The sequence below is a fragment of the Thamnophis sirtalis genome, unplaced genomic scaffold (assembly GCF_051295495.1).
Source record: "Thamnophis sirtalis isolate CommonGarterSnake01/CBP01778 unplaced genomic scaffold, rThaSir2_p1.2 scaffold_5, whole genome shotgun sequence".
NCBI classification, from domain to species: domain Eukaryota; kingdom Metazoa; phylum Chordata; class Lepidosauria; order Squamata; family Natricidae; genus Thamnophis; species Thamnophis sirtalis.
Genome location: NW_028261385.1, coordinates 63,996,012 through 64,019,455, shown reverse-complemented (window position 1 = coordinate 64,019,455; position 23,444 = coordinate 63,996,012). Strand labels below are relative to the sequence as shown.

Below are 23,444 nucleotides of genomic sequence, written 5' to 3'. Positions count from 1 at the left end.
TCAGTCAGGCTGATGGTATTAAAGAAGAAAGTAATTCTCTGAGCATCATAATTAATGTTTTACAATGACAGGAGTATGAAATATGAGTGAGCTATTTCCATTACCCAATGTCCAAAGCAGTCTATATAAAACGATGCTTTTTTCCAACTGCATTTAAATGTTAGTAGTTTAAGTTACCAAACCATCTGTAACTTAAGCCGTTGTCCTTTCACCAAATGCCAAAGTTATTTAGCTGCTTGCTGGAACTCTTACCACATGGTAAATACTGTACTGTTCTAAAGAGGTATTTGTCAAACTTATCAAGTTTAAGATGTCTGGACTTTAACTTCCCAAATTCAACATAATGTTGTATATATAATGAACCAGGAGGTATAGAAAATTTACTGGATATCATAATCATATGTTCTCAAAATGATTTACAGTACAGATTTCTGACTGACCCTGTTGATATTTCATTAATTGGGGATGCATGATTCAAGATTGTAGTTATACAAGGGGATTGAGCAAATAAAATTTTTAATATCATTTGAAAAAATCACATTGTATTAATTTTGGGGGCATTCCAAAGCTGCAGCACACCACACAAGGGCTTGGTCCAGTGGCAAGATGTTTCTCTTGGGATCTTGGCAGTCTCCTGTTCCTTATTTAGCTGAATGTTTCTTGACCAAGGCTAAGTATTCCTCCACATCCTCTGAAGAGCCCAGCACAATTGGCACACGCTCGTGAATGTTTTCAGGCATAATGTCCAAGATCGCCTCCTTGCCTGTGGTTGCCATCCCTCCAGCTTTTTCGATGATGAAAGCCATGGGGTTGCACTCATACAGCAATCTCAGCTGCAGTTGAAGATATGAAAAATAAGGGCAGAGGTCCATTGTCAGCATTCCGTTTACACAGCAAACAAGCATTTTACAGTTCTATGGGGATATCCTGCTGTTTGTGTACTTATTACAGGACTCACCTATCTGTATTTACCAAGAATCAAACTCCACTCTAAATAGTGTATTTTGGACTACAAATTAAAAGTTTGGACTAGATTTTCATATTTGTGCATGTGTATGAGTATACACACATTCTCACACTGTAATTTTTTTAAAGCCAAGTTCAGTGATTAATTTAAGTTCAGGGTAGAAATCCAGCAGTTTGGTTAGTCTAATCTACGCTGTCTTCTCTTTTTATGTGATTGGATATCATTCCAATCAGCATGATTAAAATCCTTTCACTGTTTGATGATTGCTGACTGAGTTCACACATGGCAGGAATCCCAAACGCTGATCAAATTATGGCTTCGTATAATGTGGGATGCTATGTCAACTAACCCATCTGGAAGGCAGCGGGAAAAACTGGTCTACTACATCCAGTAATGAAAGAACTATGTCATTTTAATATGAATATCTCCAACATGTTAATAGTTCAGAAAAAGCTGGTTCAATCCCATTGTGTGCCAGCTTCCTAACTGCAGTTTTTGTGTTTATAGTGTTTCTCAACTTTGGCAACTTTAAGACATGCGGATTTCAACTCCTAGTAAAACAGCATTGGATGACTCTTTGATAGAGTCATTGTCTCACAGCCCACCTCTGCTCATGGTGAGAAGGGAGAGATAGTTTCACAAATGAAGGTGAATATACGAGTCTCAGGATAATGTTGTAGGATCCAATCTGGGTCAGTAGGATCCAATCTAGGTCAGTCACTAGGACCAGGAGTTTTGCCTTCCAAGCTTTCAGACTTGAGGTGGAGGTGAAGATGAGCTGGAGCCCATCTTCAGGGAACTTCACTCTAACTTCTCTAATGCCACAGAGATGTTCCCTAAGATGGGTTCCAACATGAGTCTGAAAGCTCAGAATGCAACACCTCTGATCCCAGATTGACCAACCCAGATTGGATCCTGCAGATATATTTTCCATGTATCTACTTGAATTGCTTATTTAAAAAGACATAACTAAAAGTGTGTACAAAAGGGGGAACCCCGTGATTAATGGGCATGAATGTTTTGTTGACACAGGGTGCATGAATGAATAACCATCTCTTATCTATAAGCCAAAGCAAACAAAATTTTAGAATTCTCAGAGATTAAAGTTCTCTGTTGAGTAAATATGGACTCTTCCCCAGTTCAACTAGAGTTGGGAAAGAACTGGCTAAGAGATTCTTGATTACTTCTCAATTTCCAAAGACTGATATTATGCTCAAATGGCATTTGAAAGTCTCAATAAGAAGAAATGGGTTCTGTTTTTTTTAACAAAATAAAAAAATGTAGCAACTGTTTAGCAAAGAGGAACATATTTTACTTCCTTAAAAGAATTCCAGCTAACAAAGCAGGGATGCCACAAACACAGTTTAATTATTTTTTATCTTAGTCATGTCTGACTTAAGTGACCTTTCCCTGATACTTTCGAAATCTGTGCCATTTTTTTAATATGACCATGTCCAGCATCTTAACAGTTCAGGAAAAGTTTGATCCATCCCATTCTGTGCCAGCTTTCTAACTGCATGGTTTGTTTTTATAGAGCAGTGTTTCTTAACCTTAAGAGACCACTTTAAGATGTGTGGACTTCAATTCCCAGAATTCAATTCCCAGCAAAGTTCGCTAGGGAATTCTGGAAATTGGGAGTCCACACATCTTAAAGTCACCAAGGTTGAGAAACACTGGTGTAGAAGAATTTTTTAAAATGTCAGTCTCCCCAGGAGTCCAAATCATTTCCATCTATTCAAGAGTTTTAGAACGACAGCTGCCATATGTGCTGCATGTCCAAATGAGCATGTGACATGAAAAGAGAAATCAGAATGTGGCAGCGTCACATCTACTACTACTCTCTCTCCTCATATTTTGATACCCTTTCCTGGCATATTCAAGCACCTCCCTTCACTCTTCAGCTGTCCCCAGTCATCTCCCACCTGTATTTTCTGACCAGGTGAACATGGCAGATGCAAATTCTAGTGTAGGCATGTATGATAACGTCCCACAGCTATCAGTATGAAGCCTTGAACAGAGGTCAGCATACTCAGGACTCCCTGTGTATTTTCCAAGGAAATAAAGGGATTGGGGGGAAAAACCAATGATCCTTGTGTAGTCAGTTATGCTACTGCTGCCTTTTTAAATTATTATTTCAATACTGCAAAATATTACCAAGATTGCAAGTTTGCAAGTTTAATAACATTTATATGCCGCCAAATCCCATAGGTCTCCGGGCGGCTTACAGTACAGAAATAAATCAAAAAAATAAAATACAGGGAAAGAAAAGATAGATTTAAAAACAGCACACCATGCACTCCATTCTAAATGGGGCTGGACCATATTTTGGGGTCAACAGCCCCAGGCCTGCTGGAACAGCCAGGTTTTAATGGCTTTCCAGAAGGCCGAGAGAGTGGGAAGGGTCCGGATCTTTACGGGTAGATCATTCCACAGGGCCGGGGCAGCTACAGAGAAAGCTCTCCCCCGAGTAGTCGCTAACCGGCATTGCCCGGTCAATGGTACCTGAAGGAGGCCCAGCCTGTGAGATATTATGGGTCGTTGGGAGGTATGTGCAGGAGGCGGTCCCGCAGATATCCAGGTCCCAAGCCATGTAGGGCTTTAAAGGTAACGACCAGCATCTTGAAGCGCGTTCAGAGACTGATGGGAAGCCAGTGCAGCTCGTGGAGGATAGGTGTAACATGGGTGTACCTAGGTACACCTGATATCACTCGCAGATCATTCCCAGTATGTTACAGAGGGTCTTGTACATGCCACATTCAATCTTTTTTTTTTTACAATGTGATATATCTGCAGCCTAGTATACATCTGCACTCAACTCAGATACTTAAAAAGTCTATTTGTTCTTATATGTGATCTATATATATATTTGGAATGAAAGGCCAAATTAGAAGTATCCTCTCTGATGTCTTGTTAATGAATTTAAAAAGTCATAGGGTAATGGGAGATAGGAATAAGATCATCTTGAATTATTTAGAAAAAATAATATACGTAAGGATACTAAAATCTAAAGGAAAAAAATCACAGGACATCTTATTCATTACATCAAATATTAACATTAAATTCCTAGAACAGGTAGTTCTCAATCTATCTCAACAGAGCCCAAAATTTCCATTGTTAAGCAAAACAATGAAGTGAATTTTGCCCCATTTCATGCCAAGCATCTGAATTTTGATCGCATGACCATGAGGATGCTGCAATGGTGTGAAAAATGGTCATAAATAATTTTTCAGTCCTGTTGTAACTTGAAACGGTCACTAAATGAACTGTTGTAAATGAGGACTACCTATACTAAAAAATTCCTCAGTGGACTACAGCCTTGATTTCTCAAAAATCATATCTAAAAGTATTAAACATTCTGAGCAAGGGAAAGTAAAATTTACCTGGTGATAGAGGAATTAACTGCATACTATACTCCATACAATTCACAGAAAGGGGTTAAATACAGTTTAACACCTTATTTTGCAACCGTAAGTATAAGCATCCTGCGTATGGGCTACCTGCTTAATCATACTTTTATTTTGTCATAGCTCACTTTCTAGGAAGCCCTGCATTTTGGTAAAGAATAAAGTCCATCACCAAAGATGGTGCCAGAGAGCTCCATTTTGCACTCTGAAAAAGCCAAGTTTCAAAATGTACCAGGCAAAGCTTAGTGAAAGTGAGAAAAGAGATCACTCATATTGGTTCTGGTTCTATAATTATAGAACCAGAACCAGGGGTGGGTTCTGGCAGCCGCTACTGCCGGTTCGCTCAGGGACGCATCAGCGCATGTGCGCACACAACAAAAATTGCTCTGTGCATGCGCAGAAGCAAAAAACAAGATGGCGGTGCCTAAAGCACTGCCGGGAGAACAAGTTCGGGGAGTGGCAGGCTTGGGTCGCTGCCGGTTCCAACAACCCAAGTTGCCAAAATACTACCGGTTTGTCCAAACCGGTCCAAACCGGTAGGAACCCACCACTGACCAGAACCAATATACACTATATTGCCAAAAGTATTCGCTCACCCATCTACATAATCAGACTCAGTTGTGAACGAATACTTTTGGCAATATAGAGTAGTTTCTTCTATGATTTGTCAATGTTCTTGCACAAGGAGGGGCACCTGGGTTTATTTCTTAAAATGGGTTCTGCTCTAAACTATCAGGAAAATACAATGTATTATAATATACAAATAGGTACATATACAAATGTACTAAAATGTAATATTACCTTTCCCTTAGGGCTCTTTGAATTGGCTGGGTATAAAAAGATTCCTCCATACACCAAAGTGCGATGCACATCAGCCACCATAGAACCTATATACCTGCTGCCATAGGGAGAGCTCCCATCCTAGAAAGTAAAATGAAATGGTAGATTAGAATAAGCTTTGGTTTGCAGATAACCCCATTCAATGTGTCTACCATGCATCCAAACACAGCTTCCTTATGCCTCTGCTCCTCTGGATCTAATGCATAGGTTCCGTATTGCAGGAGGATCCTTAAATCTAATACCTAATTACAAAAAACATGGGTGGTGTGAACTGCTGAATTCATTCAATTTGAGTTTTTCAATAGCATCATAAAGATGAATCAATCCGATTTTGAAAATCAATCCAGGTCTGAAAAACAGACTGTTCTTCTGCATCCTGTGAACGCACAATCTGTAGAGTGATTAAGAAGGAATCATTTTATTTGACAGTTCAAATCGTATCTGGAAAAGAAGTTTATTTGATTTGGAGATTAGATCAAAGTGCCTTTGAAATGATTATTTGAATTGCAGAACCCAAATATATTCACTTAAAAGATTGCCTGTATAAGTTTGACTCTTACAAATATGAAAACCTACTTGGGGAAATTTCTTCTTCTCAAGATATTCCTTGACTGCAGGATCAAAGTATGCTGCATATCCCTCATTTAGACTGTAGATATTTCCCTTTTTCTTTATTTTTACATCCTTATTGACCAAAATGAATTCACCAATTGCCTAGCAAATAAAACAGAAAGCATGTAATATTTCATCTTGAATTGAATATATAATTTTTAAAAATTATTTTGTAAAGTATTACAAGGTAAAGTATTGCTGGATAACTTATTTCAAGCGCCTATGTATTAGAACCAGTCAAAAGCTATATCATTATCTTTCCAATTTTTTTCAGAAATTTACTTTAATAAAACTATATATATATATCTAAAAACAAACTACTAATTTTGCACACGCACATGCACACACACATGCGCACGCACACGCGCGCACACACACACGTAACTATTGGTAAATAGAATAATTCTACAAAATACTTTTCTGCATCATACAATAATAAATCATAAAAAGTTTGAAAATTGTTCATTCCCAAGTGATGGCTATAATTTCATGATTATTTATGAAAAAACACAAATATATACATTAGAAGTCAAAAGAAATAAAATGAAAATGCAGGTTAGGTTCAGCTACTAGAATGATCCACAATGGATTATGAAAAATTCTAGAAATGTAAAGTATCTAACTCCAGTGTCTTAGATATGAACCAGTGAGATCAAATTCAACACGGCCATCCATTTTTACATTCTTTTACATTCTAGAAAACAATTCTAATGTAAATTGCATGACATGAACTAGGCAGGGACATGCAAAAAAGATCCTTTATGAAAATCCTCTAGGATGTACACGGTGCCTCACAAACACACACACACTAGCATGCCACTTACTCTTTAAGACATCAAGGTGTATCTGAAAGCGTACAAGAATATGTGTTAACATACTTTTGAGATAATAAAAGGCAGTCCTATTTGGAAGGAGCTTCACCCTATATATGAATGGTTGAAATGCTAGGATTGTTTTTTAAAAAAACCCATGCATTCTGCTCATGGACACAGAGGGAATATATACCTATCTTTTAGAAGGTTAGTGAATTTCTGTAACTCTTGTAACCATTTTTAAAAAAAACTACACTATCATTTCATTGTTAACAGCATTTACTTTACTTTCTTTCATGTACTTTGCCTTCTAACTCTAAATCAGTTCCAATGCTGTGTTAAGGCACTGTCTGGCCAGTTCAACTTCCCTGCCACTCTTACTTCTGCCCTGGTTTTCATTCACAATTGTCACTTTTGTTTGATAAACAGCCTACCATATGTTTCTGTTGATCTTCATCATTTAATTTTAAAATGCTGCCTGTGCACATTTCAAAGCTCCCACTGCTTTCCTGCTTCCTTTCCTAAATGTTAAATTCTACATTACATTTAACAAGACATGTGCAATTTCATTTGCTCTTTTCTTATTTCAAAGCAGCAATGAAGATCTGGTCCAAATTGGGATGCTAGTATTGATTAGGATGATAGCAGCATGGATATAATCCTCGCTATGATCCAAACCTAGATGAAGGTTTCCCCCATGCCAAATGCAGACATAAAGCCCCTTGAAATAGTAAAAAGGAACTGGGATCCCTGCATGCCAGATATGAAAAATATCATCTGAAGAACCAAAAAGAACCCTCAAAAACTATTTTGTTGGAAATAGTTTTCCAGTAAAAAGCAATGGCTACATGTTTCAGGCATAATATGCAAACTCCAGTGTAGTATTTATCTTATTGATGGTTGTTTCATTTCTCAAATTAAAAACTGAGGCTGAAAAGGCAGAATTGCAAGACTGCAAGCAAACAATAATCGATCTTAGGATTCCCAGGGTGCCCCTTACCGGATCAAGCATAAAGCAATTGACACCAGATTCCAGGGCCAAGACAAGCATGGTAGCACTTCCATAGAGGGCATAACCAGCTGCTACTAGATTACGACCGGGCTGCAGAGCATCCTTTTCACAAGGAGCACCAGGAGAAACCTTGAATAACAAGTAAAAGAAGTTTAGTACCTGGAAATTTCAATAATTTTATGCAACTGATCAGAAGTGTTTCATTGCTAAACGGTGATTCTTTCAGTTCACTGGTAGCAGGACAGCAAATAATCTGAAATATGATGTGATATTAATAAAAACTACCACTTTGCCAACAAATATCTTGATCACTGATAAATATGATTCCTTCAGTTTTAGCACCATTATCAGATGGTTCCCAATATTAAAAAAAAATAGCTTCAAACGCTGACTTAATCCTTATGCTGTTGATACTTCCTTCTGGCCATAATACTACAGTATGTAAAAAGGTAGAGTCCTTGCAGATTTGACTCCAGTAGTCATTGCCAATTATAGGGGGCAGTGCTCATCTCTGTTTCAAGTCCATTGAACCAGCACTGTCTGAAGACATTTCCATAGTCATATGGCTAGCATCAAATCACAAAGTACTGTTACCTTCCCACTGAAGTGGTACCTATTTATCTACTCACATTTGCATGTTTTCGAACAGCTAGGTTGGCAGGACGGGAGCTTATCCGTTGCATGATTCTCAGATCTTGAGTCTGGGCTACCAGCTTCCCATCCAACAAGCCCAGAGTCTTACATCATTGAGCCACTGTACCACCCCTCATAATACTATGGTTTCTTCCTTATAACTTCCAGATGTTACTGAATCACATCTTCCAGCATTTTAATGGCCACATTGTTGGAGCTGCTAGAAATTACAGTTTAAGGATATCTGACAATTATTATTCCTAAATAAAAATAATAGTTTTGAGATCCAAGGATATCAAATAATTACTTTCTTCTTTACACCCAAAGCTGGATGGAATCAATTTTTCCAATAACATCATACTCCGCTCACTCACTATAGAGTGTGTACAATTCTTCAGTGTGAGAATTAGTGTTCCTCCCTATCTTAATTCCACCCCACCCCACAATCTCTTAATTCCTGTATTTGGACAAAGAAATTTTGCTATTTATTTTAAATACAAGGTAAAAGAGAATATAAAAGAAGAAGAAAATAAACATTCCATCCCCTTATGGGAAAATCCCCAATAAGTCTTCCCACCTTGCACTCCACAAGTAGATAGAAGGAAAAAAGTAGCTAGCTATTAGCTGTGTTTTCAACCCAAAGTTCTTATTATGAACCTGTTTTTTCTACTTTCAATATTTTTAATCCTTGTGTATAATCTGCAAGTTAATGAATAATTAAAACAAATAGCAGAGTGTTGCATCTAAAGACTATCAATGTACACTATATATTTAAATACATGCTCATCTAGAATTTCAAGTTCCTTCAATCAGGCCACTTGCCTATCAAATGGTATGCACTCTTAACATACTTATTGTTTCACTATGCAAATCAGATGCCTACAGGAATTAACCAAACCTACTGGTCTAGCTACTTGGAAGTTTACACTGTGACTTTGCTCCCAACGTGCAAGATCACTTCCCCCATCTGAAAAGGCTGCCTATACCATTATATCCTACAGGCCTGACTCATGAAAACAAATAGCTGCAAATCACAATGACTAAAGAAAAACTGTATCCGCTCAAACACAGGTGGAGTTTATTTACTACACAGCAGCATAATTGACATAGTTCGATTTTCAATTAACATATTTTGTAACACAGGCACTGTGGTTTACACACCATGGCAAAACAACCCAGCTATGGTCTTCCTATCAGATACGGATTTTTTTAAATATAGTAGCAATGGCGAAACCTGTTTTCACTTGAAATGGTGAAGTGCTAGAATCAGTAAACACAGGCTCTTCACTTTGGATTGGAGGTGAAAAGTTATTACACATTCTTCTGGAATATCCAGCTACACAGGACTCCCCCTCACTGTTTCTAAACATCTCTGGATTCATGTTGTTGCTGTTTCCCAGGGTTGGCCCTAATTCATGTTCATTGCATTGATGACGCTATCTAACCTTCTCATCCTCTACTGTCCCCTTCTTCTTTTGCCTTCAATCTTTCCTAACATAAGGGTCTTTTCCAATGAATCCTCTCTCCTTATTAGATGGCCAAAGTCTTTGAGCTTTAGCTCTCTGGATTTCTGAGTCTCTTTGAGAGTGGGCGGCATACAAATTAAACAAACAAACAAACAAATAAATAAATATTGAGCTAAGTGATAATATGGTTTGTTTGGTTTCGACTAAATACAATGGGTGAATCCAATCAACTGTTGTTTAATTAATAAAACGTGGTTAAACAAAGTGTAAACTCTGTCATAATATTTATGGCCCCAGTTAAAACTTACCATTGTTACTTGTGGATTTGAGAAGCTTTAACAGGAACATAATCAGAAATGTGGTCACAAAATAGACTAATATAAATGTGTCTTCATTCTCTTTGATATTTAGCAACTATTCAATATATCCTACCTTTTTATAGATAGCAAAAATAGTTCCAATAGAAACAAGGCAATCAATATTAGAAGAGCCATCAAGTGGATCAATGCAGACGACATATTTACCCTGTAAGAAAAGAATATTCATATAACTTTTCAAAGAACAAAAATGCATTCTTAGTTTATTGTTAAATATTTTGATAAAATAGTACCTTTGGGAAGAAAGTAGGCAACTTTTCCCATTTTCCTATCTAAAATGAAAGGTTTGAACTATTAATTGATCTCAGGTTGATGGACTCCAAACTATAAACGAGGAAGAAACATCATAATCCTGAAATGATCAGGCCATACATTTCTTAAAAGAGAAATTGTTGTTTGATTTGGGTTTGTGTTTAATTAAATGTATTGGATTTGCTATAGCAAGCCACCTCAGAAGATTCTGAATAAGCTTAACAAGATCTTCAAAAAGAAGCTTATTTCAGCCACAAAATTTGAAGAATGTTCTGTAAGATGTTATATCACAATCTACATCTCAGGTCTTGCATTACCTCCAATGCTGCAGACAAAACTAGCTGATGAATGTTTTAGACATGCAGGATAAGGAAGAACAATTAAAAAGTCCTGATCATAATACAGCTCTCCAATCAAGTAGAAGTCACAATCCAGAAAAAACTACTAGACCAACATTTAGAAAAAGATCAGACTGAGAAAACCTTGTATAAAACTGTCTTTAAAAGGGTTCAAAAAAGGCAGGATGGAGATTGTATGGAGGGACTCTTTTCCCAATGCATCATTGTGGCAAGATCATGAGGTGTTTTTTTTTTTTAAATTTCTCAGTGAACATCCCTCTCTCGGTTAAATTCAGATGACTGTCATTTGCTTGCCACCTGAAACAGTTGAATGGCAAAGCAGCATAGGGAAAAATATCTAACTTAGTTTAACTGAGCTCTGTTGCTCTAAATCTGTGAAGGTACTGAATGTACAGCAGTGCATGCACAGCAGTGCATAAGCACTAGGAGTTGAAAGGGATTTTTAATATAACCCCCATAATACATCAATTCTTCCAAACAAATCTTTTGTAAAATTCACTTCCAGACTTGATACAATTAAAAGGTTCAAGTAAAGGTCCACCTGTGATTTTAGGGGCTTTCAGTGTCTCAAAACTCATGCGCTCAACCCTGCAGAAAAGTAGCAAATTTCAATGAAATTTTTTTTTCTAATCCTGAAACACACACACACCAAAAAAACAACAATCCCAAATTGATAAAAATGTTGATTGCCATAATGAGACCCGTAATGGCTGAAAATAATAACAGGAAAAAAAGTGCAACTACGGCTTCCCATGTCTGGATTAAAATAAAACCTTGAGACATTTTCAAGTGATTGATCATACAGCATTCTGCTCTTTGATCAATTATTTTTACTCTTGGATTAGCATTATGAAGGAACCATAAGGCTGCCCTGTAAAATTTAACCTAGTGTCCTCCAGATACTGACCATTAGGTTTGAGTATTAGACTATTTGTAGTCAATATGTGACTTAAGCTTAGTGAAGGGCTGGTTTAGGCAATGGCCTATTGACTCTAATTTTTTTTTGTCTTCAGAGGGTACTGTTCTTTGGCCTTTGAAGTCAGCAGGTTGGGTTAAACTTTATCCATTTAAAAAACTAGTTGTTGCTCAATGCTGCCTTGAAAGCAAGCACTGGGGAATTTATGAGCGATACTGACCTGTCTGTCTTCTTCCACTATAACTGCTTCTTTGTTTTCTTCTGACACAATGACACAAGCGGAGAACGATGATTTGAGCATGTTGATCACCATGTCATTGGAAAGAACGTCTAACTTCTTTACTTGGTCCCCTGTCACATTGGTAGAACCAGCAATTCCATAACTGAAAGACAGAAAAAAAGATCATCAGAAAATGTGTGTGTGTGTGTGTGTGTGTGTGTGTGTGTGTGTGTGTGTGTGTGTGTGTGTGTGTGTGTGAGAAATGAAACCCTCAGGCAGTTTAGAATTAATTATGATTCTAATATCTTACATAGATCTTCACAAACTTTAGTCCCTCTTCCCCTGAATTAGGGTTATGTTCGACATGGGCAGGTAATACATATATACATATGACATTGATTCTAGTTTATCTTGAACAGAAATTGCATAATAAATGCCTTCTAGATATATCAAGGCAACTGATAGCTTATGATACCCCCAAAAAATAATAATGCCCAGCATTGCACAGGTGAGCATTCTAAAAGTTGTGATCATCTGGTGCCACATTATCTACAACTTTCCCTAACCACCAATATTGCTCATTTACATCTTTTATATCAGAAACTGGTGAAAATTGCAAGAGCCATAAGCCACATGTTTCACTATAATTAGCTGGGAATAGCTATAAAATGTAAAATAGATTCCTTTTTTGCCCATAAAAGAATCCCATGGTGTAACTGAGAATTCAGGCAATTAATTGTATGCCCCAAAATGTGGAGGGCACAAGGGCAGTAAAGGCTAAGATGGACATATATTTGGTGGTCTCCAGCCCAACATCGTTGAACAAGTAGTTTTGGCTGTCATTCACCTTTTTTTTTAAAATGTACCCAAGTTTTGCTTTCTGATGAAAATCAATGGGACAGAGTAATTATTATTAGCTGCCAAATAATTGAAGTCTTTCAAACATTGGCTGAATCTGTTGGTTGGTTGTTTGGTTCTTTCAGAACATCATAGTACTACATTTAATGGGAAACCTAGCTGTATGGCTGCAGCAAGCACAATGATGCTGTATGATACAGGTAGTCCTCGATTTATGACCACAATTGAGCCCAAATTTTCAACTGATAAACTGTTGAATGAACTTTGCTCCATTTTACAATATTTCTTGCCAGAGTAAAGTGAATCGTTGAAGTTGTTAAGGTAGTATGCGGTTGCTAAGTGAATCTGGCTTCCTCATTGATTTTATTTGTCAGAAGGTCGCAAAAGGTGATCACAAGACCCTGGGACATTGCAATTGTCATAAACATATGCCAGTTGCCAAGTGTCTGAATTTTGATTACCTAACCATGAGGATGTTGCAATGGCTGTGTGAAAAACAGTCATAAACAGGGGTAGGTACTTGCCAGTTCTAACCTCTTCTATAGAAGAGGTTCCACAAATCTACAGTGCCATTTAGAACCGGTTCCAGCTCCCTCCTTCCGCCTGTCCGCACATCATCAAGATGAAGAGCAAGAAGAGGAATTCTGGGAGTTGAAGTCCACAAGTCTTAAAGCTGTCAAGTTTGAACACCCCTGGGTTTTTTTCCCTAAAGGGTTAGGGGTGCAAGGGTTTTGTAACTTGACAGCTTTAAGACTTGCTTGCTTCAAATGCCAGAGTTTCTGAGCCAACATTTTGGTTGCTAAGCAAGAGCGTTGTTAAGTGAGTTTCACCACAATTTACAAGTTGGCCACGCCTACCTGGTCACATGACTACCAAGCCACTCCCACTTTGTCACATGGCCAGCAAGCCACTCCCACCTGGTTACATGCCCGGCCAGCCACTCCCACAAAGCAGGCCACACCTACAGAAGAGGTTCTAAAAATATATAAAAACCCACCACTGGTCATATATCACTTTTTTCAGTGCCATTACAACAATGAACATTCACTAAATGAATGGTTGTAAGTTGAGAACTACTTATATACCTGCAACTCTTGCTCCAAAGCAGCATTGCTGTATAAATGAGCTAACAAGTCCTTGTTAGTTTTTCTTTTATAGAAAATTCTGCCTTGCTTGATATGTGAATTCAGCTGCTTTTTATAAACACTTGAGTTATCGAACCTAAGATTTAGAATATTTAAAATTCACACAGGAATTCATAACCAAATAAGATCATGCTGTCCACTGTCCAGATACACATGCAGATATGGGAGTGTTCTCCAAGAGTTCAGAGTAACAAAATCTAACAAGATGTTATCTGAATCAGATATTAACTTTACCCAAATTCAAGAGGCTCTCCCAATAGCCAATTATTCTCTGATGGCTCAACTTTGCTTATTTGCCAATTGCACTAAAAGAAGAGCAAACATAAGCAAAGTCCATTAAGAAATACAAGGTATGTCGACATAGATGCGTACACCAAGCAGGCAACATCTGTCTTTTCAGTTTGCCACTTCCTGTGGGAAGAGGCCTTAAATGGCTGCACTTTCATCATAACTTGCTCCCAAGGCAATGAATACAATTGCAGGGCATTTACACACACTTCAAAGTTACTGTTCTTGAGCTACCTTTTGTCCCCAAAGAAAGTTGGGTGGTTGGGATTCTACCTTCCACCTTCTACTGATCAAAATCTTCCGAGTGCTTTTTTTTCTAATGTTCTGGTGTAATATTACACAATTTCTATCAAACTGAACTTATTTTTGTAATTACCAAATGATGTTAGACTAAAAGGAGGGAAGAACAAGACCAAAACTGCAATTGTACATCTATTTACCTGGTAAGCAACCCTAATTTAAATGAATAGGACTTACTGCGGTGAAGTACCTGAATAAATGATACCAGTTAAATATATAAGAAACTGATTTTCTAATGTCATATATATCTAACATTGAATACAGATTCATTCACAGGAAGTCACTTTTAACAGTTTGATTTTTGTACCCAAAAGGCTTAGGCACAGTTATAAAATAAGTAGGGAATCCTTTTTTCTTCCAGTCTCTTCAATGAAAATGCAGACTGAGTAGTTAGGTGAGAAAGGGCTGCCTGTAGTTGGCTGAGATCTTGTACTACAATGCTTGTCATTCCCAGCACATCTTCAAATTATAGGACGGGCAAAATAGATTAGCTGATATTCCAGGAAACTTAATAAGTATAAAAATTAGATTGATGAATTACAGAGTTTTGGCAAAATAAAAGAAGAAAGGTTGGAGTCCAATGCTAAAAAGTAAACTACAGCAAATCAGAGGACAACATAGACATTAGAAAGGCCCAGCTGAAGAATGGGTTCCAAACTCTGAAGAGTCATTCGGAAAAGTTGCACTAGTTTCCATTTTGATGGATCCTGGTTAGCTACAGAATACAGGAGTGGAACTTCAAGAAGGGAAGTTCCGACATTGGACTCTAGAATAGATTCTAGAGCCATGATGGTGAACCTATGGCACATGTGCCAGACATGGCACGCAGAGCCCTCTCTGTGGGTACACGTGCCATCGCCAGCTGCTCTTCTGGTTTCCAGTCTGAAAATGCCCCCAAACCGGCCTGAAAATGGCTTGAAAAACAGCCTGAAAATGGCTCAAAAATGCCCAAAAAACAGGCATGTGTGCACCGGTCAGCTGATCTTCAGGTTTTTAATGCTCCGGCACACGCGACATGCGCACATGTGCATGATGGCAACCCAAACACCAGCTGGCGGGCAGGCACAGGTATGCGCACCAGCCAGCTGGTCTTTGGGTTTTGGATGCTCCAGCATGCGTGCACACACACACCCATGCATGGCATGCACACATGTTCCAGTTTGAGCACTTGGTGCCAAAAAGGTTTCCCATCACTATTCTAGAGTCATATTTTGGGGTACCATACCTATATTCTCCATCCCTTGGTCAGCCAAAACTTGATGGCAAATGAGAGGGGACAAGTAATAATGGATCACATGCAGACACTCCTCCCTGAAAAGCATGCAGGAAGACAGGGGCATCCTAGGAAGGAAAACAAGCTGAACACTTGTTCTCTCTTGGCAGTGGATATGGAGGACAAGATTAGGAGGATATAGCTGAATGTTGTGGCCATGAAATCCATCAAGTTTAATCCAGAGACAGAAGCAGGTTGAGCAATTAAAGACAAGATTCACTCTGAAACCGTGAAAGAAGATAGCTGCTCCCTGAAAAATGCATATATCGTACTAACTAAGGCATAGTTATTTAATAATTTGTTGAATAAATCATGACTGCCTACTTACATATGTAACAGCAAGCTCCAATTTACAAATCATAGCTGCTGAATTCGCACATCAAGCTGAGGCAGAATCTAATCATCCACAGTATTGCATGCCACAAAGTGTGTAGGAAGGACCAGGCCAATGATGTGCTTGCATATTCCATTTCTCAAAAGCTGTTTCCTTTTGGGCCCTCTGCAAGAGAACTTTCTAGTTTAGTTACTTTTCCCTTTCAGGGTGGCTTCCTATGGAAGAGTAATGGGGCTTGATGGGGCTAATTCTTGGTTGTCCAAGAGAAGAATGTAGGTGGACCTTGGAAGGGACCACCAACACAACTTTCCCACTACTAACCAGAGCATACAAAACATTTGCTAGACCAATTCTCGAATGCAGCTCATCTGTCTGGAACCCACACTGCATATCGGACATTAATACGATTGAGTGAGTCCATAGATATTTCACAAGCAGAGTCCTCCATTCCACTACTTGCAACAGAATACCTTATGCCACCTGACTTGAAATTTTGGGCTTAGACAACTTAGAACTATGCCACCTTCGGTCTGACCTAAACATAGTACATAAAATTATCTACTGCAATGTTCTACCTGTCAATGACTACTTCAGTTTCAACCACAACAACACATGAGCACACAATAGATGCAAACTTAAGGTAAAGTATCACTCCAGACTTGATTGCAGAAAATACGACTTCAGCAACAATAGCAGTAGACTTATATACCGCTTCATAGGCCTTTCAGGCCTCTCTAAGCGGTTTACAAAGAGTCAGCATATTGCCCCCAACAATCTGGGTCCTCATTTTACCCACCTCGGAAGGATGGAAGGCTGAGTCAACCCTGAGCCGGTGAGATTTGAACCGCTGACCTGCTGATCTAGCAGTAGCCTGCAGTGCTGCATTTAACCACTGCGCCACCTCAGAGTGGTGAATGCCTGGAATGTGTTACCTGACTCTGTGGCTTCTTCCCCAAACCCCCAGAACTTTAACCTTAGACTGTCTATTGTTGATCTCACCCCATTCATAAGAAATCTGTAAGGGGCGTACATAAGCACACCAACGTGCCTACCGTCCCTGTCCTAACAACCCCATTTATTCATATCCATTTCATGTATTCTTGTATGTAACTATATTATCTTATACATGCTTGACAAAACAAATAAATAAAATAAAAATAAGAAGAGAAAGACCAGGAAGGATGGGACACACAGAGCAAAGGAAAGTGAACATGAGGCAATTCCAGCAGCTCTTTTGGGGGCTCCACGCACTCCATCTCAAGAGTGTGCAGAATGAAATTGAGCAACAGAGAAAGAAAAGGGAACAGCTCGGGTGCCCTGTCATTTTTCCAGGCAGAGAAATAAAGTAGATCATCTTCCTTCTGAGTAATCTAGCAGACTCCAGGCTCCTTCTGACACCTGGCAGAGTCAGCTAGTCAAAACACCTGTCCTGTCCTGAATGGGGAGAAGACGATCCCTGCTGCATTTCATGAGACACCTACAACCACCACGGGACCTTTTCGAAGCTCCCCATTTTCGAGTCTCTCCAGCAATGCTGAAGGACCACCCTGTCACCCTCATTTAAGCAGCACCCTAGTCTCAAGAGAAACCCCGGAGAAAATGCGGGGGTGGAGGGTTTCCATCGCTGTTGGGTTTGCCAGCCAGAGACCTCGGGCAAACTTACAGGTTGGCAATGCCCGCCTTGCGCACGGCGGTGGAGATGGCTTTGACGGCCGTGCAGAGCGAGTTGAGCAGTTGGGTGAGCTCTCCGGTGCCCCGCGCTTTCCTGCCTCCCTCCATCACGAACCGGGTCACAGTGGTCACATTGGTGTCGAAGGTGGACCGGTCTGTCATGATGGCAAACGGCTGTGGTGTTGAAGCTTGGACGGGGAGGAGGAGGAGGAAGAAGAAGAGGAGGAAGCGGTGGCCGAGCCGAATCCTTTTGAGAGGGGACGGGCGCGATTGGCAACGGCGGAGGCCGTGCCGTCGCTTCCCAGGTCCACCTCCTTTACTACGCCCGCCCAACTCCGCAAAGGGGGAGAAGGAGAGGAGGGCCGTCTCCTCCCCCCAGCCGCCCAATCCTGAGGAAGGGGTGGGGAAGCCCCATTCCGAGTTGGGAGGGCAACGGGGTTTCGTGGCTTTCGCGGAATAATGCCTGGGTTGCTTTTGATCTTCGGGACTAGGACTAGGAAAGACGTGGGGAAACCGGCCGAGCGAAACAGGACCGATAAGAAAGTGAGGGAAGGGAAGGAGCCAGGGGGCGCGCCACCGATTACGAAGTTTGAATTTAAGACACGGCTGTTGCTCTAAAGCCAACCACACACATCGCTTTATGGCGTAATATCGCGTGCGAATCAGCCCCTCGCCTCCTTTCTGCCCTTTAGAGAAGAGGTGTCCAACCTTGGCAACTTTAAGACTGTGGACTTCATCTCCCAGAATTCCCCAACCAGCCATGTTGATTCATTTGCTGGCTGGGGAAATTCTAGGAGTTGAAGTCCACAAAAGTCTTTAAAAGTTACTAAGGTTGGACAGCCCTGCCTTGCAGGTTTCCGAATACAATAGCAACTTAGATCTAACTTGATCGGGGACTCGTTGCTTTAAAAAAAATCTTAAGAAAAGATATTAACCAATGAGAAATAGGCAATGTGCAGAAACTCCGCCTTGAATATATTCTTCAGACATAAATATCCGTTCCCCTTTCTGTTTGTATAGTAGTGTGCATCTTTGTATCTACTACCCCAAGTGGGGAAAACTGCATACAACATACTTGCTTCTTCAATGAACCTATTTTTCTGAGTTCACAAACTACATTAAATTCAAAAAGAGCCGCGAACAGTAACCAAGATTAGTATTACAAAGTTTGACATGTTGTGCAGCCTCCTGGATCAGATTAAAGCCAATCACCTCCTCTGTGTAGCTACTGTATCAGACCTGAGCTACAAAAGTCAGACAAGAACAAGAAAAAGATACAGAATATTGATAGCTGCTACCTAGTGCCCTTTTTTGTTTTAGTTTTACAGTTGTGATCTTATGGTTTTATTTTTATGGCAGTACTTTACTGTATTACTTAACTGGGATACCTGCATCAATCAAAATTTGGCAGTAAATATGAAAAAAACAGTTCATTTAAAAAACCTAATATCTATGTAGAGATCATAATAATGTATAGCATTTTTTTAAAGGATGCTCGATAGGCCAAGGAAATGGAACTCAGTAAGCCTATTCTTTTAAAAGATTGGACCAGCAGTGTGAAGGAGATGAAGCAGTGGGCTCTGAGTAGCAATGACACCAAGTAATACGTAATGGGCATTATCAGGCCCTTGTGTATCTGGAGAACATGGCCATTGCAGGATTGTCCCATAAGTGGCCACATGAAAGGCCCTATTTGATGTTGCTCTGGAAGGGAAAACTTTGGGTGATGCTCAATGTATTATCCTCCCAGTTACATGGCTGCATTTCTCACTGAGCTGCTTGGTCTCATTGCAGAAGTGGTTATAGACAGGGTGAAATCAACTTACCTTTGCTATCGGTTTGTAAATGTGAGCATGCACGTATGTGCAGAGCATCAAAAATGGTGCCTCCCACTACCACCACTACCCAAACTGGGTAGAACCGGCTGAATTGCACCACTGGTTATAGATTATCCCAGGGTCTTCCAGTACTTGGAAATGTTAACTTATTCTCTCTTAGCAGCATCAAGTTTCTGAGTGTGCAGCTAATGAGTAGACTAGATTGGTTACTTAACAGCGAGACACTGGTGAAATGGGCACAGCAGTGCTTCTATTTTCTGTGTTGCATGAGAAAATAACATCTTCCTCCCCCTTTCCTTATCACTTTCTATAGATGGACGATCAAGAGCATCCTGTCATATTGCATGACAGCCTGGTTTGGAAGAATTACTGCTTCAGACAGGAACATGGTGCAGAGAGTGGTGAGGATGGCAGAAAAGATCATTGCGAGTTCTCTTCCTTCTATACAGGACATAGCATATAAGCGATGCTTGAACACGGTTCGCAGGATTGTCTGGGATGCTACACATCCTCTTCATGACCCGTTTTCCTTGTTACCTTCTGGGAGGAGGCTTCGTGGTACCTGAAGCAAAACATCCAGATTCAGCTACAGTTTTGTTCCATGCAGTATCAACCTTGTGAACTCTCAAGTTTCCTCTTTCTGCTATGTATTCAAAATGGGCAGTGATTAATATTTATATGTATGGGTGTGTGTATGTATGTATAGTATGGGTGTGTGTGTGGGGGGGGCATGTCAATAGGTGTGGTGGTGTGTATGTATATGGGTAGTATATACTTTCTTTGAGAGCAGACAACAGAATTTCATTTTTGACCATAATGGTTTATCTTTAGCTCAGAGCAGATGAAACATGATCTGACATTTCTATCAGTCCTTTATCATGAAAAGATCAATTCCTCATGAAGATTGTTTCCCAACATCAAGGTCTTTTCCAATGAGTCCTCTCTTCTCATTAGGTGGTCAATATATTTGAGCTTCAGTAATCTGTCCTTCCAAAGAACAGTCAGGGCCGATTTCCTTTTTAGTCATTTACAAAATGCTTTCAACAGTATTGAAAGCATTATAGAAAATGGCAACCATATTTATGTTCATGTAAGCTTGGCTTTTTTCTTGAAATAAATCTTGGTCAATAATTCAAAATGTGTTAATTCATTACATACATTTGTACTGAACTAGTAGTTTTGTGCTGGTCAAAAATGAGTGATTTGAAATGAGGTTTCTGGAATAAATCCAGCTGAGATAATAGTTTAATATATTCAAGATCTTAAAACTAAAGCAGAGTGGAATAAAGACATTAGAAATAATTGTAAAACATCCTGGACCCTTAGCATTTTCACCTCAGACTAAAACTGAATTGCTTCCTCCCTCCCTTCCGTCCTTCCTATAATTTAGGAATGCTTGATCTCTCCAATTTGTTTACAAATGTCATGAAATATCTCTCTCTGTAGTTCAGCCACATGATCGTCTCTTTAACTCTAAACAGCAGTCTTAAATACAATTTCAGTACTGAAATGTCAGAGTGAATTAGAACTTTTCGATAGGTGTGATACTTCTTCAATGTATCCCAGTTCTATGGGTTATACGCAATCTAAGGAAATTAACTGATTTCTCAACAAATGAGGGGGTATACACTTAATACTTGTTTTCTTGAACTTTGTTGTTATCACTTTGGTATAAATTATAAATTCCAAATAAAGATTAGCAATGCAATATTTTGCAATTCACAGATGGGCAGGAAAGGAATGGGAAAAAGCAAATAATGTTGTAGCCATTGCTCCCTTTAATTTATCATTTATTTACTAATAAAATAAGCAAAGTTTCCATCATTGCAACATGCTATGCTGTAAATATATGTGCAAGGAAAATCTTTGCACATTTTAAAAACAGTAATATGCTGTAACTCAGCATTTCATGGGAGCAAAATACTATTACCATGAGAGTCTTACTCAAGGCCTACAATATATTTTGTGCAACAAGCCCAAGCACACGCAACAAACACAAAGGCAATTATATAATGACATAATAGGTTTTTCATATATATGGTGGAATGAACAACCTGTGCAATCAGTATTATCTTTATTAGGAATCATCAAACATAGATGCCAGATGTTACACTATTATTAAATAGATGCACAGGATGAGCATTAGCAATGTGGGAGAAATTATGCTATCCCTACAGCAGAGGGCAGTATCTAGCAACATTAGCTCATCAAAAAAGCTAAGAAGTTTTAATCTGGGAGATCATCAGAAAATCCCAGCACTTTCAGTTCCAATGGGAAGTTGAAAAATCATCACAGAAGGTAATAGCTAACCACTTCCATACTTTTGCCATACACATGTGCATACACACACACATAAATGAATGAATGGATGGCATAAAATATATGGTAGAATGAATGACCTATGCAATCAGTATTATCCTTATTAGGAATCATCAGACAAAGATAGCCAGATATTACATTGCGGGCTACAAACTCTCTCCTGAGACTTGAACTCATGGACTTTGTACTTTTGATAACAAAATACATTGCATTTATTTTTGGAGCTATCCAGGTTCTGGCATTCAAGAGCTGTGGGAAGAGATTTATAGAATTTATCAGAACGATATATACAGCCCACTTTCCTAGATATTATCAGAGCAGATACATTGAATTCATGTTGTATTCCTATGTGCGGACATAAGTGATGTCATTCTCCCTTAAAGTTCTGGCAACTTCAATCCCCACTATCACTTCTTCTCTGTTAATACTATAAGAATTAGCTGCAGTATAGCTGTCCCTCTAGTTCCTTCCTCTACCTTTGGGATGACAAAGTTGTCAGCTAGGTTGGTCTGGAATCTATTTGATCTCCCATGTTGCAGAGTTTGTCTCTGTTTTAGGGCCTTCCATTTTGTTATTCTGTTATTCTATAATTTTTTAACTAATAATTTAATAATCTATAGCCTTAGATACTTTGCTTCCTCCTCCATTTATGGATCAAATTAATTTGGAATCTGATCAAAAATTCCACATGTACTTTTCGTCCTTCTCTGAAATAAAAACGCAGCAATAATTAAATAATTAAAAATAGGCTAGCATTTTATGATATTCCCAATCAGTTGTTTCACTTTGACTAATGATAAGACCAGCTCTTGTGTTTAAGGATTATAGATAAAGGTTCCTTTCGCACATATGTGCTAGTCATTCCTGACTCTAGGTGGCGGTGCTCATCTCTGTTTCAAAGCTGAAGAGTCAGGGCTGTCCAAAGATATCTCTGTGGTCATGTGATCAGCATGACTAAATGCTGAAGGCGCGTGGAACACTGTTATCTTCCCACCAAGGTGGTCCCTATTTTTCTATTTGCATTTTTTACATGCTTTAGAACTGCTAGGTTGGCAGAAGCTAGGACAAGTAATGGGAGCTCACTCCGTTACGCAGCACTAGGAATTTGAACCACTGAACTGCCAACCTTTCTGATTGACAAGCTCAACATCTTAACCACTGAGCCACCATGTTCCTATTTAGGCATTATAACAATGCTATAATGATTTGCTAGGCTATTAGGCCATAGGTAACATGGCAGGGTATTTTGGGAGGGCAGGTTGTGCTATAATAATGTTATTTTGGTGTCTTTTGAAATATATGTTAACTTTTTAAATCAGAAATAGCATATAAGCTTCTTCAGAGCTTGTCACATTATTAAATAGGCCATATATTTATGTTCAGGAACAATTAAAAAAAAGTTACTGTGAACACTGCTTACTTTATTGTAAACTTCAAGGAGAAAGAAAATAAAACTTTTCCAATCAAGTCTTAAAATACAAAATGTATTGAACATATATGATATAAATCTGACTATTATAAGGATATAACAACTCTGGCATATACCTC

At 39.0% G+C, this 23,444-nt stretch overlaps 1 protein-coding gene across 1 annotated transcript; it reads right to left on the bottom strand.

Annotated features, from left to right (window-relative positions):
- Positions 1-499: 499 nt before the first annotated feature.
- LOC106550964 (fructose-1,6-bisphosphatase 1) lies at positions 500-18,025 on the bottom strand. Its single transcript, XM_087715920.1, has 7 exons — positions 17,732-18,025; positions 11,871-12,033; positions 10,179-10,271; positions 7,636-7,776; positions 5,788-5,925; positions 5,173-5,292; positions 500-833 (listed from the first exon to the last, which is right to left on the bottom strand). Exons 1-7 carry the CDS (start codon positions 17,899-17,901, stop codon positions 642-644), a joined length of 1,017 nt encoding a protein of 338 aa, XP_087572046.1. The 5' UTR covers positions 17,902-18,025; the 3' UTR covers positions 500-641.
- Positions 18,026-23,444: the final 5,419 nt, after the last annotated feature.